Genomic DNA, 15,024 nt, shown 5'->3' with positions numbered 1-15,024 from the left:
ACGAGATTTTTCGAAACATTTTCCTAATTAATTCATTGCTCGTTCGTGAAAGAAATTGTGAGATATTTTTATCATCTCTCTTGCGACAACAGGTAAAAACAAGCGTGATGAAAAATGTGCGCTATGGTATAAATCACGAGCGATATAATCGTAAAATTTGAACCAACAGTAGAGATCACTATCAATTATACGGCTCAATAAAAAAAAATTGCTGCAATTTTTCCGAAATAGGAAAACAAAAAAACATTCCACCAACTTTTTATTTACACCTCGTATTTCTCGCTTTTTTTTTTTCAAATCGCGTATAAAAATCCAGAATTCGTGCGATTTTTGGAAAAGTATCGCGCTTCAACATCCTCGCGCTCTATAATAAAATTTTCTGTTTAGATTATATCGATTTTATTTTGGGGGAGAGCGTCATAGTCGTGAAACGAACACATGTTCCATATTTTACACCATATTTTAACCAAAAAAATTGCCGGCAAATTCTGAATATCGTATCGACAGTAATGGCTGATTGAATTCGAATAGTGCGATGTAAATATCTGGAATTCAATGAGATACAGTTTGTATTTCTCCGGGATATACATCTATAATGTATTACCATAACGTATTCGAATCCAATAACTCCTGGTGGCTTTTAAACGCGCTAATCCGATTTCTCTTTCGAATTTATACAACGCGATGCGTAATATTACATTACGTAATAACGAGCAATAACTACGAAATGTTTACTCGATCTTTTCCTCTTTTATCGAACAAAGATTTATTAATTCATCCTCATTACGAAATACACGAGATAACGCGCGACGTAATTAAAATTGAAAATATATTTCCTCGTTTTTAAAAGTTTTTAAAGACTTTCTCCCCAGATCGTTTGTCAGAGATATATTTACTTTGCGCATTGTTTTTTTCTTTTAATGCCTGTACATATGCCATATATTTCCATACAAATAAGTTCGTTCGTTATTATTTGGTAAATGAAATGATGCGTACAAGAATGATGCACACTGAATGGACAGTTACGTAACAGAGTCGCTATCTCAATTAGACTTGATTACATTCGTTGTTAATTAGACTTAATTCGAATGCTTTATCATTTTATATCTCCCCCATTCACGTTGACGCGGCACATCACCACGTATGTATACAAATTTCGCTAATGAAGCGATAATGCAGACGACTTTAATTAAATATTTGAAAATGTGTTACCCAATTCATCCAGTGGTCCATTCCAGTTTCCTCGTTTTGGAAGGGTGGTTACGTGGTTTGGTAATGAAAACAGCGTTATCTCTGTTTCTGATTCTTTTATTCGTACAGTTCTAGATAAATTTATCACAATAAGGGAATTATGAAAAATGTACAATAACGCGGACAGAAAAACATATTCCCATTTGGAAAACCGAAAGGAAGGACCCAGCCATCGGTCAACAATTTCTCGCTTCGGGCTTTTTTCCTCTTTCTTTCTTTCTTTCTTTCTTTCTTTCTTTCTTTTTTTTTTATACACGTTTAATTGACACAACTTGTCCCACTTGTGTGAAGTGACGAAATAAACGATCCGCCGATTTCTCTTTCTTTACACGTTTAAAACACAATCTATTACTTACATATTAAATGTAGCAACATTTAGAGTAACACTACGCAGCGAGTTTATGATGCACATTAAAAGCGATTTCCGGTGCCTTTTATTTTGCTCTTTCTCTTTTCATCTTGACCTGAGTTCAGGTGTATGTGTATCTTCCTCTCCGATGATCTCTATCCTTTCACAGATTTTCGGTCGCCGTCTTTTCTTTTGCCAACACTTTCTCTCTCTCTCTCTCTCTCTCTCTCTCAATCGTGCAACGGATCTTATCTCGTACGGATAGATACTCATCTAATTCGTCCAAATCTCTTTTTTAGAACGCTGAAAAAGAAAAAAAAAAATAAAAAAAGAACTTTTCTTTTATTTAAGAACCAATACCATCGAACCGTGAAAATTTATAATATATAATATCGCGATCGTTCGAACTTTTTCTCGATTCTCAAATTCTTACTCAAAATGGATTTGTCCGCAAAAATATCGAACATCTCGCAACATCTTTTTCCGAGGCTTCGAAATCGATTAATAAAATATTTTCTCGCGACGCGTCCGATACAAAAAGAAGGTATTTTCGTAATTTCGAAATTTGGAAAAAAGCAAATTCGTTAGAATTTCTCTCTTCGCACGAACGAAGAAGGAAGATGAAAGATGGAGAAGAAGAAGAAGGGGTGAAGAAGAAAGGGAAGGGTGAGTGGTTGTTGAGGTTTGTTCTCGTCGATCCCACGTTTCGTTTCCATCGTTTCGAAACGATGCTCCTTATTATAATTATATTTACGCCGTAGTTAGTTAATTCTAAGCAGGTTACACCTTTCGTTTATGTATATTTATTTACAGGAACACAGTAAACGTTGCCAGCCACAAACTCAACTCCCTGTCGTAGTCGTCGTCGTCGGTCTAAAGAGATCTATCGATCTCGTCGATTCAACAATTAAATAATAAATTAACAACAATAATCGAACGATCGAGGATTTGTGGTTTTGTGGCGAGCAATTGGCGGAATTGCCTGTAAGATACGAGACTTACGACGACATAATTAATTATTGTTTAAACCTCCTTAGGACTAGACCTTTCCCGTTTCTCTCTCATATACATACACAAACACACACACATGTACACGAAATCTCGTCGTCTTAACAACAATCGTTCGCTACAGTATGCCAAATAAAAGAAAAAAAAAAAAGAAAGAAAGAAAGAAAAAAAAAAAAGAAAGCACACCGATTTCTCTCTATCTTGCTCTTCGATTGATTGTACGGCAGTAAAAACTGTCATACAATGGCAGTAATCTGGTATATAAATGGCAGTAATCTAGATCGCAGGATTTTTTACGAGTCTAATTTTACGAGTCTCTCGAACATCTAAAGTAACACAAGTTGTGAAGAAAGAAAAGTCAACGCGTTTACGTTTCTTCCTATTTTTTCTTTTTCATTATTAAATTAAAAGACTAAATCTACTTGGATAAAGACGCAATTGGACGAGAAAACAAAAAGAATAAATAAAAGAATAAAAAAGACGTACATAGACGTTAAAAACGCATCTTTTATAATATATATATACAGAAAGAAGACAACGCACGGTAAGTTTGGCGAGAGACGTATTCGCGAATAATCCTTCTATGCTCGACTACAGGGTGATGGGAATCAGCAGGCCATTCATTATTCAAATAGCCGGCTAACACATAGCCGGATATCCGTTATTCTATCACGTTCCATCCTCTCTCTTGCCGAACTTTCGACTGTATCGACTGAGGTATCAACCAAGGTTCGCTTGTTATTGCAGGAAACGAGCGTTGATTCTCGATTCGTGTGCACCGTGTACACACGTATTTATACGTTTGTTACGCGCGTTATGCACGTATGTGTGAGTCACGTATTTTGGCACTTCTTATGTGATCGATTTATTTATTTATTTATTTATTTATTTATTTATTCACTTATTTACAGAGATTCGCGCGTCAAACTCGTATCGAGAACCGCTTTTAGAACGGGGAGAGGGATATCGATACGAACGCGACCCACGCGAATTCACATCTTTCAGAGGTATTTATAATGTTTATACAATGAATCCTGGAACTGAAATTTATACACTGAGCTATTTACAATTCTCTTACAGCTTACGTCCCGTGGAGGAGAGAAACGACGAAAGAAAGGGGAGCGAGTATATTCTTGAATATTTTTTGCGCATTCGTTCGTTTCGCTCTTCCAACGGGATTCCAACACCGTTCTTGTTTCGGGGACTTTCGGTCTAATATAATTATAATTTGATGTAAAACCTTGATTCGTCTCCCGTTGAGCACCGAAAGTGACTTACTTACCTCGAGGTCGCGATCCTTACGTAAAACATTCGATACGATATAATGATACATCAAAGTATAAGCAATAATACTTTCAACTTGTTTCACAATTTGACTATCGGTGGGTGGATCGTGGTGAAATTGCGATCGCAGGTGTGTCGACCTTTTGTGGCGGGGAGAGCCGTCGAACGAAGGTTGGAATATATTCAAAATCAGGTAGGCGAAATTTGTTATTGCTGCTCCACGATGGCATGCAACTTTTTTTCTCCTATCATTAATTACAACGCTCGCCGAATCCTCGCCAAGTTTCGTTACCCTCTTCCTTTTTCTCGATCTAAGGAAAAAGTTTTTTTCCATTATTCATCATTATCGCTCTTATTGGAAAGGAATTTAATTTAATTAAATTAGACCCGAATTCTCTAGAAAAGCTATAATATACAGGAATTTCCAACTTCTAGCTCGAAAAGCTTAAATATTTCGATATAGCTCTCGAGAGTTGAAATTGTCAAAAGCAAACAATTCTCAAAGCGAAGCATTCCGATCTTTTCCGGAGGAAATTTCCGAACCGGCAGAACCGCTGTCTTTTATCCGGGAATTGATAAAATCCGGGAACGTCCCCGGAATTCCCTTAACTTCAACTGTGCGAAAGGCGAACGACGTTAAGAGATTTGGACGCCTTAACGACCGAACGATTGCTCCCGTGTCTCGGCCTGTTCGTCGAACAGTAACTTCGAACCGAGAAACACCGGTGAACTCGAAACATCGGGCGATGTGAAAGTCGGTCGATGCGAATCTGAAAGCTCCTCGAAAGCTCCCAGGGATCAGCGTGTCTGATACGGCCGTGAAATAAATTCGCCAAGTTCGTGGAAAAGTTGGCCCGTGTCGATGAAGTTTCGCCCTCCCCCGATCTTTCCACGGCGCTGCGTGTTACCTCCCTCCCTCTCTCCTTAAATCGACAGGAAGACAAAGCGGCCACCACCACCACCACCTCTCTCTCTCTCTCTCTCTCGTTTAAATCAAACTTTCCGATTAGGCGCGCGCCCCCTAAGGAGGAACTTAAACGTGGATACGCATGCATCTCAAAGGATTTCTATCATCGTGATACAACGGACTTTGATAAACGATCCCTGGATCTCTGGAGGGTAGACGTAACGATACGATAAACTGGATTTCAGCGGTAAACAAAGAGATGGAAGATAGATACTTCTCGATGGAGAAGTAATTCGCAGGAAATGGAAAATGGGTTGAAATGCGAATTTTACTCGTAACAATGTAAATATCTTTTCACAGGAACGAGAAAATTAAAAAAAGTTTCTAAATATTTTATTAATAATTCCAAACTGTTACTGTTATCTCTCCCTCTCTAAACATTTTTTCGTCCGCTAAAAAATCCGCTTTAAACCTTGTTGATCGGCAAAAAAGAAAGAGAAGATCGACCAGCTCGTAATCAATGAGGCTACTTGCTCCGTAATTTTAAAAAACCGAACGCGATATTGAATACGAACGAGGAGAGACTATGGCTTCGTAACGAGATTTATCGCGTTATTTCTCGTTCACTGGTGTAGAAGGCGGTGTAGAGGGGGGGATAGCCAGTTTTGTCGTTCAGCAATCTGGCAATTATGAGGTCGGCCCGTAAAAGTGTCGGCCGTGGGCGGCCGACCTCGGCGCATCGTAACTCGGGACAATAGGTGTCCCTCTCGCTGGTGGCTGGTAGAGGTGGTAAATCGGAGGTCGGACAATGTTTGGCGAGGTACGTGGTGCGGCCACCGCGATAACCGGCAATACTTTTACGCCCGTCACCCTATTATGAATGGGCCGTGTTAAACGAGGCGGGAAAAGCTCGCAAGTACATCGCAAAGTGATGATACAGACTGTGTATAACAGGATCTCTCCACCCACAACTCGCGCCCTCTCTTCTCCCTTTCACTCTTATCCACCCCTTCCTCCTTCTCCCTCTTCTCCACTTAAACACACACACACCTCTCTCTCTCTCTCTCTCTCGTCCACGATTCTGACGGGACTCGCAACGAGCAAACTTTTATGACGCCTGATACAGTTGCACCCCATGTGCAAAAAAAAAAAGAGAAAGAAAAAAGGAGCGATAAGGATCGAGGCGAGGGTGAGTTTCGAAGCGCGTGTCTCATTTAAATATTCTCGTATCTCCGTTCTTCCGCTCCCTAGCAACGCACCGCAATTTTTCGCGAGACTCTGATTTATCTTGTCGTCGAACAACCTATACAAATTTATTATTTTGTCCCGGAAAATTCTTTCTTTCTTTTTTTTTTTTTTTTTTTTTTCTTTATTTTTTATGCGATTGGAGGTAATTGTAATCAAGATATCTCTCCTCTCCCTTTAATCTCCGATATATCCTGTTTTCCCGGTAAATATGAAAATAACGAAATAACGGACAATGGCCTCGTTTTTTTTTTTTTTGTTTCAATACGTATATACATACGTATATATGTATGTATGTATGTATAACGGCGGTTAGTTTTATTGGTTTCGCCGGCTGTCTGGTGATTAAAACTCCGGATGGATTTTAAAGATATTTGCCGGGCAAGGTTTTTCCATATTAATCCCGCGGGTCCCTGCTAAAACATTTCTCCCGAATCGTCTGGTTAAAAATAAATTCGACCGAACTCGTCGAATCTTTATTCCTTCGAACGCGTATCATGGTCTCCCGCCCGTGTCTCGATTATTCTTCGATCGATCGATCGTTTTCGCGCGTATGAAAAAAAAAAAAAAAAAAAAAAAAAAAGGAAGAAAAAGATTCGATGGAACGACGCATTCGAATGAAACGGGAGCAACAGATTGGGCGAGTTTTCGCAAACGAGACAATACTTTCGCCGCGGTGAATTCTGCCACGAATGGGGCGTGTTAAACCGGACGAGAAAAGCTCGTGGACCGTAACACAGATTATGTATAACAGGATCCGTTTCTAACCGTCCCGCGCCATCATTCCATCTCTAACCTCTAATTTTGAACAATATTATACATATATATATAGCTCTTGTCCGATTCCAGTCTGTTACATTTCTCAGAAGTATTATTATGCTGATTCGTAACCACGAAAATCACTATCATGCAAATACGTTTACGGTGGCCGAGCAATTTAAATCGATCCTCTTGTTTCTCGGCTCCGGTTGTTTCTCGATCGTCCAACAATTCTCTCACGGGATTCTCCACCCTTGTTTTCGCGGCGAGATTTCGAGCGAAACGATCGTACGAGAAACCCGTAAATCTTTGCCATTGAAAAAGAAAGGAAAAGTCACGTTTCACGAGATCATTTGCTTTTCTTTTTTATCCGGAGCCTCGGCCATTTTTGTTCACGGAATAAAACTTTCCTCTTCTTCTTTGGCGAATACTTTATACGCGGTGGAAAGAAATTTCTCCCGATAAAAATAATGAAATAATACGTTAAACTTTGGACTCCGTACGGATTCCGCGAGAAGGTATGATGATAGAAATTCTTTACTCTAAACTTTTGATTATTATTCGCTCGATCGGTTTTTCACTCCTCGAATTTTCACTTTTGCCTCTCGAATTCTCTCGAGGATTTTTCTTTCACGCGCGTTGTGATCGAACCGTTGCTATTATTTTTTACGAACAGTTGCGACTAATTGCGAACACTCGTTCGGTCGGAAAATTGTATAGGCGAGGGACGAATGAAACGAATTGTTATTAATTTGTAATGGAAAAGAAGATGGTGGACATATATTTTACAAATTTCACGAGAATTAGCGAGAACGTTTGAGATTTAAAACGGAATAAAATTTGCTCGATTCAGCCTCGGTTATTGCATTAATACGAGTAATATATTTTTGTTTTTCCACGAGAGCGGCGATATAAAATATTACACTGGGAATGTTGTCTGCGCGAATTTATAAGATGAAATATAATTGTCAGTCGTAGCGATAAATTTCGTCAAGCGTCTGATACATGCTCGATTTATACTACTTGACGCGTTAAATATTCGAGAGCCGAATAAATTTCTCGACTTTGACGGTAACGAAATAAACAGACCAAAATAAATGGAAATATTCGAGATTTATTCGATCTAATAATTACTAAAAAAAAAAAAAAAAAAAAAAAAAAACAAAGATAATAAACTTTCTAAAAAAGATATAAAAATATAATATTAAAAAAAAATAATGAAAAAAAAAATAAGAAATGTCTGGTTAAGGTAATTCTTGAAATCCATCGAATTGTAAAAAGCAAGTTTTAACGTTTGATCGTTTCGAACGTGATGCTTTCGCGTCAAATGAAATCGCGAAAACATTAAATTTTAATCTAGCTCGAACGATATAAACAGGGAATACATTAAATACAAGCGTCGAACCGTTCTTTTCTGTAATTCAACAGTAGTGAAAAGCGGGATCGAGGCCATTAGTCCGTACGCTTCCATTGTCGCCCGCACTGTCGTAATTTTCTGCTTATTAATCGAAACTCGTGTCACGGTAAACGCGCGTCATGTCCGCCGCGCCATCGAACGCGTTACATTCACCGAAGATAACGCTCCTCCCATCATCGCGTCAAAAAACAATTTTGGGTTATTTTGAAATATCTGGTGAAACGTGTACTTTCCAACCATTTCCGACGAACGTTATCGCGTCGAAGGAACGGCATTATCCGCGAATCACATCCGTGCTAAACAATGAAAAATTTAACCGGCGGGTAATCGACAAGTAATCGCGGGGGAGGAAAATAATAGCGGAGGATAAGAAGATAGCGAAGGGGGGGGGATACGGAGTGGCTTAACCGTGGCTTCGTGGATCTAGGTTAACTTTGGGTTATCATCTATTTAAGGAGTAATTTGCATAACCTCGATTCTTCGTCTGGCCGAGGAGGCTTGCCTCTCGCAAGAGCAAACTGGAGTCAACTTGAATCAACCTTAACACACACCCGACGCCGTTTTAAACAATCTCCCAATAACGATGTTCCTTCTTTGCCATGTAAATTTTCCAATCTTTCTAGGGTTTAAGGTAAAAGTAGGGTAATATCGTCTTTTCTAACATTAAACGATTACCTTTTTCTTTTTTTCTTTTTCTTACCGTATTTCATATTTTATCGGAATAAGAAGAAACTTAACAAAACTAACAACAACGCAACAATATAACGATTAATCCATATATCCGTTCGCGATACCTGTTCAATTTTCAACCAGCGTTCCAACAAAGATGATTACACAGTGGTACACTCATTAACCACTTACCCTATTTTCTTTCATTTCAATTTCTCTTTAAACGAAACGTTGTTTCGTTCCTCCAATTTCCAATCGATTTTTCAATTCAAAGAAACGAAATTCGAATCGATATCCTCAAGTGGACGAAACTTGAAACGTGGTGTATTAATTCCTCGTAACGAGGATGGAATAGAACAACGAACGACAAATAGAGAGAGAGAGCGAAATGGATAAAATTCACGTCGGTCGTGCGATACACGCGGCTCCTATCCGTACACGCATCTAAATAGGGAGGCGTGTATTCTATCGGCGGGCAACGGGAATACACCCGTGGCGTGTAACGACGTCACCGAGCAGTATCTCTGTTACGCCTGGCTTCCCGTCCACTGTACCCGCTCACGCATCGCTTAACATAATCCCCCATCCGACCAGCGCTACATAGATTACGAAATGATACCTCTGAAACGCGTACAATTATATTGGCGTGAGATATTTCGCCCGTGCGCGTTGTTTCGTGCCTCGAATCCGAATCGTCTCGTCTCGTCCGCGCGCATCGTCGTCCGTTTTCATCCGCCGCGACGTGGCTCGGGTAAAACCTGTTCGCGCCTAATTCGCGGGTCGTTCTTCGATCGATCCGATCTCGAAGCTGTTGTAAATTTTGTTTACCGGATGCTCGCGATGTACGAATACGATATTTTACGATTATTTTTCGCACGAGAGAGATATCTTGATTAAATCGTCGGAGGTAGCAATTACGGAGGATGGTAGGAGGAATTATAATGTAGCCGGTTTCGGCTGGTTTCGTGGTCCGAATTCGAATGAAGTTTATCGTTCGACCGCGTGGCGCCTCGTTGGCGACGCTCCCTTCCTCCTCCTCCTCCTCCCTGTCCCAAGATAAATCTAAAACGCCGCGCTAATTCGCGATTTCATTTAAATGCTAATCCCAAAATAGAGACAGAGTGGTTTCTCGATGCAGGAACCGTAATCCTGGGATTGGAGATCCGTCCGAGGAATCTCCTCGAACGGACGAATCTCTCTCTCTCTCTTTCTCGTTCTCGTACGAGGAATCACGTTCCCAGTACTTTTTCTCCTCAAAATGTCCATGTTTTCGAAGAAATCTTTACTCGAAAGATATCTCCTTCGTATCGACGAGGAAGGGAACTTTTCAATTTCGAATCGAGCCAACTTTCCAGCTACGAGACACTTCGGAACGATATCGAAGCCCTTTTCGCGCGATCGAAACTTTTCACTACTGGCTTCCCTGGCCGGCTCGCGTGACCGACCAACGGAATTATCCACACAAATGGTTTCCAACTATTCCCTTGGAATTTTATTATGCGTTGACACCACAACGCTGGTGGAGCGTCGTTAATTCTCATTAATCAGTTTATTTCCGGCTAGTTTTTAGTAGCAACGACCGATAGTCGATTTCAAAAATTCGTCAACGGTGAATGAACGCGTATCTCGATTGAACACGAGGGATAAAAGAGAAAAAGGGGACTTAAGAAGACGTGATAAAAGTGTCGTAAATTTTCATGAACGAATGCTGAACAGAGGGTAGTATTTAATTATCGTGGCCCGGGAAATTGAATTACAGATAAAACACGGCCAGTTATTAATATTTGCGCTTCGTTCCGGCTGGATTATGAAATGTTGGCGCGAATTTGAATTTCTCCCGGCCCCATTTCTTCATGAATCGAACGCTTTTCGATTAAACCGTTCGTACTCGACACGGCGGGATTCGTTCATCAGCCGAAATTGGATTCTCCGTATCGTTTGATGTCTTTGTGTCTTCTTTCGATAATTAATTCGCGCGGCAAGAGCTATTTTAATTTACCACCCCCCTCAGACAGACGATATCCGCGAAACCCAATTACACGTCACGTGCTGCCGATTACACCGATATGGTAATGGAGAGTTTCTTAATTACAGGCCAGCGGGATGATTAATACGTTCACCTGAAAATCATAGTAATTTCGGTCTTTGAGAGGGCCACGCGTGCCCCCTTTCACCTAATGTTTTTACACCTCCTCTCAACTTTTATCGCGTTAAAATTTAAAAACTCCCTCGCTTCGTTTCAACTTTCAACGCATATATATACCGTTTCTCATTCGCTATATGGATTCCTTTTTAACGCGTAATTCGAATAAATCGTTCGCGCGACGATCAACAAAATGGCGCGAATCGAAAAGACGTTGAAAAAAATCAGAGTGGAGGATTGAATTTTCCATCGAGACTTCGCATTAACATTTGCCCGATATTAGATAACAATATCGCGAACGAAAGGAAAAGAGAATTGAGATTGAAAAAAAGAGGAAAGAGAGAGAGAGGAATGAGGAGGCGAAATTTGTAAAAGTTGAAACGTGTCGGGCGGAAAATCAGCGGGCGGCGAGTTTTTGCCGAGATACGTGAAATTTTTTTTTTTTTTTTTTTGAGGAACGAAATTTTTCGCCGGCGAGCAACCAACCGTTTCGATAATTGGATTCTGGCGACCGTTTTTAAAAATATCGCGTTGCGTTTCTGCCTTCCTTCAACCTTCTTTCTCCTCGATTCCGCGAGGACGCGGCGCCATTTTTCACGTGCCCAAGCATTAATCAAATTCTCTCCCTCTCTCTCTCTCTCTCTCTCTCTCTCTCTCTCGAGCGTTGTCTACTTGAACGCTACTTCCTGCTTGAAAAGTCTCTCTCTCTGCCTCGAGATTTCCCTCGCCCACGCATCTACTACACTCGCGTAGACTTTGTTTCGAATCGCGCCCTCGATTCTTGTCTTTTCTCCATCCCTCGATCGTGCAATCTTTCAGATTTATCCGGGTAACGTTGCAGTTCTATTCGACTGATCGAATCGTTATTGCGTATTCTTTCGTTACGAAAGGAGAAGATGGGAATCGGTGGAGGAGAATTCAGAGTTGGGCCCGAGTTTTTGTTATTCTCGAAGGGCGACTTTATCATTTCGAACGGGGAAAAGAAAGGCGAGTTTGATTGTTTTCGAAATTTATCGCGCCACGTGTTAATTAAGGAATATGCGTCCTTTCGACGAAAAGACCGAGAGATCTGAGAGATTTCAAAGAATTGGAGCATTCGCTTTTGTCTTTTCCCCAATATCCCTCTCTATCTTCAACAAACGTTCGTTAATTCGATCGTTTTCAAAGATCTTGATCACGATCGCTGATTTCCTCGTCTCTTATAGATCGAATAGATAGAAGAAGGAACGGTTTTCATTCAACGGTTGATGAAATTAACCTGAAACCAGGATATCAAAGCAAAACGATATTTCTACGAATTAATTAATTGAAAGTAGCATGCCATCGACGTATTTCTAACGAATATCATCGTAATAAAACGTCGGAATAATAATAATTAAGATAAATAGTTAAGATAAATATCAACGGATGCGCACTCTTTCCTCCTCTTTTCCTAATTGTATGTCGATTAATTATTTATAGCATCCCGATACAACGTCATATTGCTCCTGTATACAACAACCGTGTGCTGCGTTCACCGTTCATACGTCATTACTTCTGACAAATAATTTACCAAGATAATTCGCCTCGCAATAACTATCCGATGCTAATTAAGCCCGTAATCCGGCAGCCAACCTATAACGTAATTCAATTATTCTAATTAATATTCGATTGCAATTAACAATCCAATTGAAGGTATACAACAACCACGTGGCAAATAATTTCGTCTGTTTTCGCTAATGCATCCCATCAACCGTCAATCTAATATCCGGGATATATCATAGCCGGGCTGGTAGTCGATGATCGTTTTCGCATCTACGAGCGAAGCTATTCTATCTCCTTTCGAAAACAAATATAAAAACGGTTCGAATACATTTCAATCGATATCTTTCGCAAAGAAAATACCTTCTCCTCCTCTTCCTCTTCTTTGCGAAATGGATCGACGTGAAAGAAAAGAAAAGGAAAAAAAAAAAAAAAAAAGAAAAAAAACGAAAGGGGCGCGTTTCCATTATCGATACGTTATCTTGGATATATTAATAAAAGATATCGAAGGTACCGTGGTGCACGGCTCCCCCCTCCTCCCCCATCCCCTGTGGGGATGATATCGCAGGGATGCAACGAAGGTCGACACGACAGGGCGCGAGAGGGAAGCGTGGAAGTGGACGAACATCGGCCGATCGGCTCTTTCCTCGGCTCCATCCCATTCTAATTCGCCGTCTGGGGCACGTACGGGGGCATGTAGGGCCCCGTGAGGATGTACTGCACCGCAACCACCATCAACTGAGGGGCGCTCCACCTTATGATGTACGCGCTTCCTGAAACAGAAATGCATTTTTCTCGTTTACTCGCCTATATTCCCGAGATAAAAAGGACGAAAAAGCTGGTGCATGTCTCGCGAGTTCTCTTACGAGGAAGGAAGGATGTATATGGATGTGGATGTGAAAATTTCGAATCGAAAGCGTATATCATGTGCCGTTTGGAATTCGCTTGTTTCTGAACCCCTTGTTATTGAAATGGTTTCGAGAATTGATTGTATCTTAAATATGGAATTTTATACGGAACGCGATATAATGTGATCCGAATAGAATCGTTCGCGTTCTTTCGCGTTCGATGCCAAATCCAATTGGAGCGAAGGGAGGGCGGGGATTATAATTTTCCGGTTACGCGAGTCGCATCCCCCGGATTACGTTTTGTTATTGGCTTATGCCGTAAAATCTGATCATATTAATCAATGCGCCGTGACTGCTCGACCGTTCCTAATTTCCAAAGCTTATTATCGTAATTATTAGGTGTCAAAATGTTTTCGAATTTCGTTTAAAATTTCGCCGAGTTGTCTTCGCCATCGAATCGCATGATGAAAAAATTTTACACGCTTTTTTTTTGAAATTCGACGAGAAAGAAGAAGGGAAGGGATAGTAAGAATTTTTAATGTTGGTGTGATAATTCGTACGAAAATAACGGTGTTTGGAAGGAAGTTCTTTAGAAGGGGAGGGAAAAAAAAAAAAAATGATATTTATTCGAGCGAATTTTCCTTAAAGCTTCCCCTATCGATGGAAGTTTCGTGCGTCGCATCGTTCAGAATTTAAATTAACATTTAAGGTAGCACATTTTCGAAATACTTGGCGTGCACCGGCATACGTGGTGAACGTTTCGCCGGCGAAAACTTGCCGGAAGGGGAGGGAAGAAAACTCGTACTCGAAGCAAGGAAAAAGCGAAGAGTTTCGAGCGGAACTTTTAGTCTAAAGTCCCTCGGGTGTTCCTTTCGCGCTATCTCTGATCTAAGCTCGCTCGAGCAACGACCAAGATCTCATTGCTTTTCCAATAAATACACCCTTTCTCGATATATCGGCGGGAGCCGTTCCTTCTATCACGGATGCTGCACCTAAATTCTCTTGTGTTGAAGATGCCGATCTTGAAATAAAATTCTACAACGTTTCCCGCTCGCGTTTCCGATCATTTTCTACGAAAATATTCTTTTGAAACGTATCTCGAAGTATTTTCAAAGCATTGTCAGGATGGGATAGGAAATACGAGACGTCCAAGTAAGTTTTTCATCCACGATTTATACTTAGAAGGATCAAATCTTTAATAACGATTAAAATTTAAACGAAGAAACGAGGATTATTAAGAAACTTTTTCCACCTTTTTTATTACACATTTTTCTCGAGATTGAGAGAGCTTCTTATATTATTCGTGTAAAATATAATACGTAATACGAAAAAATAATACAAAGTATAACGATTTTCTCCCTTCTCCGTACGAACCAAGAACGTGGATTTGATTCGAGACGACGAAAAAGAGAGAACAAGAAAAATAACAAATTGACACCGGTCAATTTCTTCTCTAATCCCTGTTCTCGTTCTCGTCGAAATTAAATCGAAGTTATCAAGAGAAGCCCCTGAATCTAAGAATCACCTGCCAATCCGATCCATCGAGTTCCTCGCCCTTCCGTTTATACGCAGGCATCAGATGCGAAGAACAGGGGATGGAAGAGCGATATTACATTTCGCGCA

At 40.4% G+C, this 15,024-nt stretch overlaps 1 protein-coding gene across 4 annotated transcripts in view; it reads right to left on the bottom strand.

The window, feature by feature from the left end:
- Window positions 1–1,292: 1,292 nt before the first annotated feature.
- Window positions 1,293–15,024, bottom strand: part of LOC100868219 (lachesin) — a 267,208-nt gene continuing 253,476 nt past the window's right edge. For 3 of the 4 annotated variants that reach the window (XM_086911818.1, XM_086911820.1, XM_086911821.1), the window contains 2 exons: window positions 13,068–13,326; window positions 1,293–4,203 (listed from right to left, as the gene is read on the bottom strand). In XM_086911818.1, the coding sequence (XP_086767944.1) occupies window positions 13,217–13,326 (110 nt within the window). In that variant the 3' untranslated portion in view covers window positions 1,293–4,203; window positions 13,068–13,216. The remainder of the gene's footprint in view (window positions 4,204–13,067; window positions 13,327–15,024) is intronic. The other variant, XM_086911819.1, reaches the window with a different exon arrangement.

Source organism: Apis florea, unplaced genomic scaffold (assembly GCF_048593485.1).
Source record: "Apis florea isolate Af1SG1 unplaced genomic scaffold, ASM4859348v1 contig_3367_pilon, whole genome shotgun sequence".
Taxonomy (NCBI): Eukaryota; Metazoa; Arthropoda; class Insecta; order Hymenoptera; family Apidae; genus Apis; species Apis florea.
The sequence above is the reverse complement of the archived record's forward strand: the minus strand, read 5'-3'. Positions and strand labels throughout refer to the sequence as shown.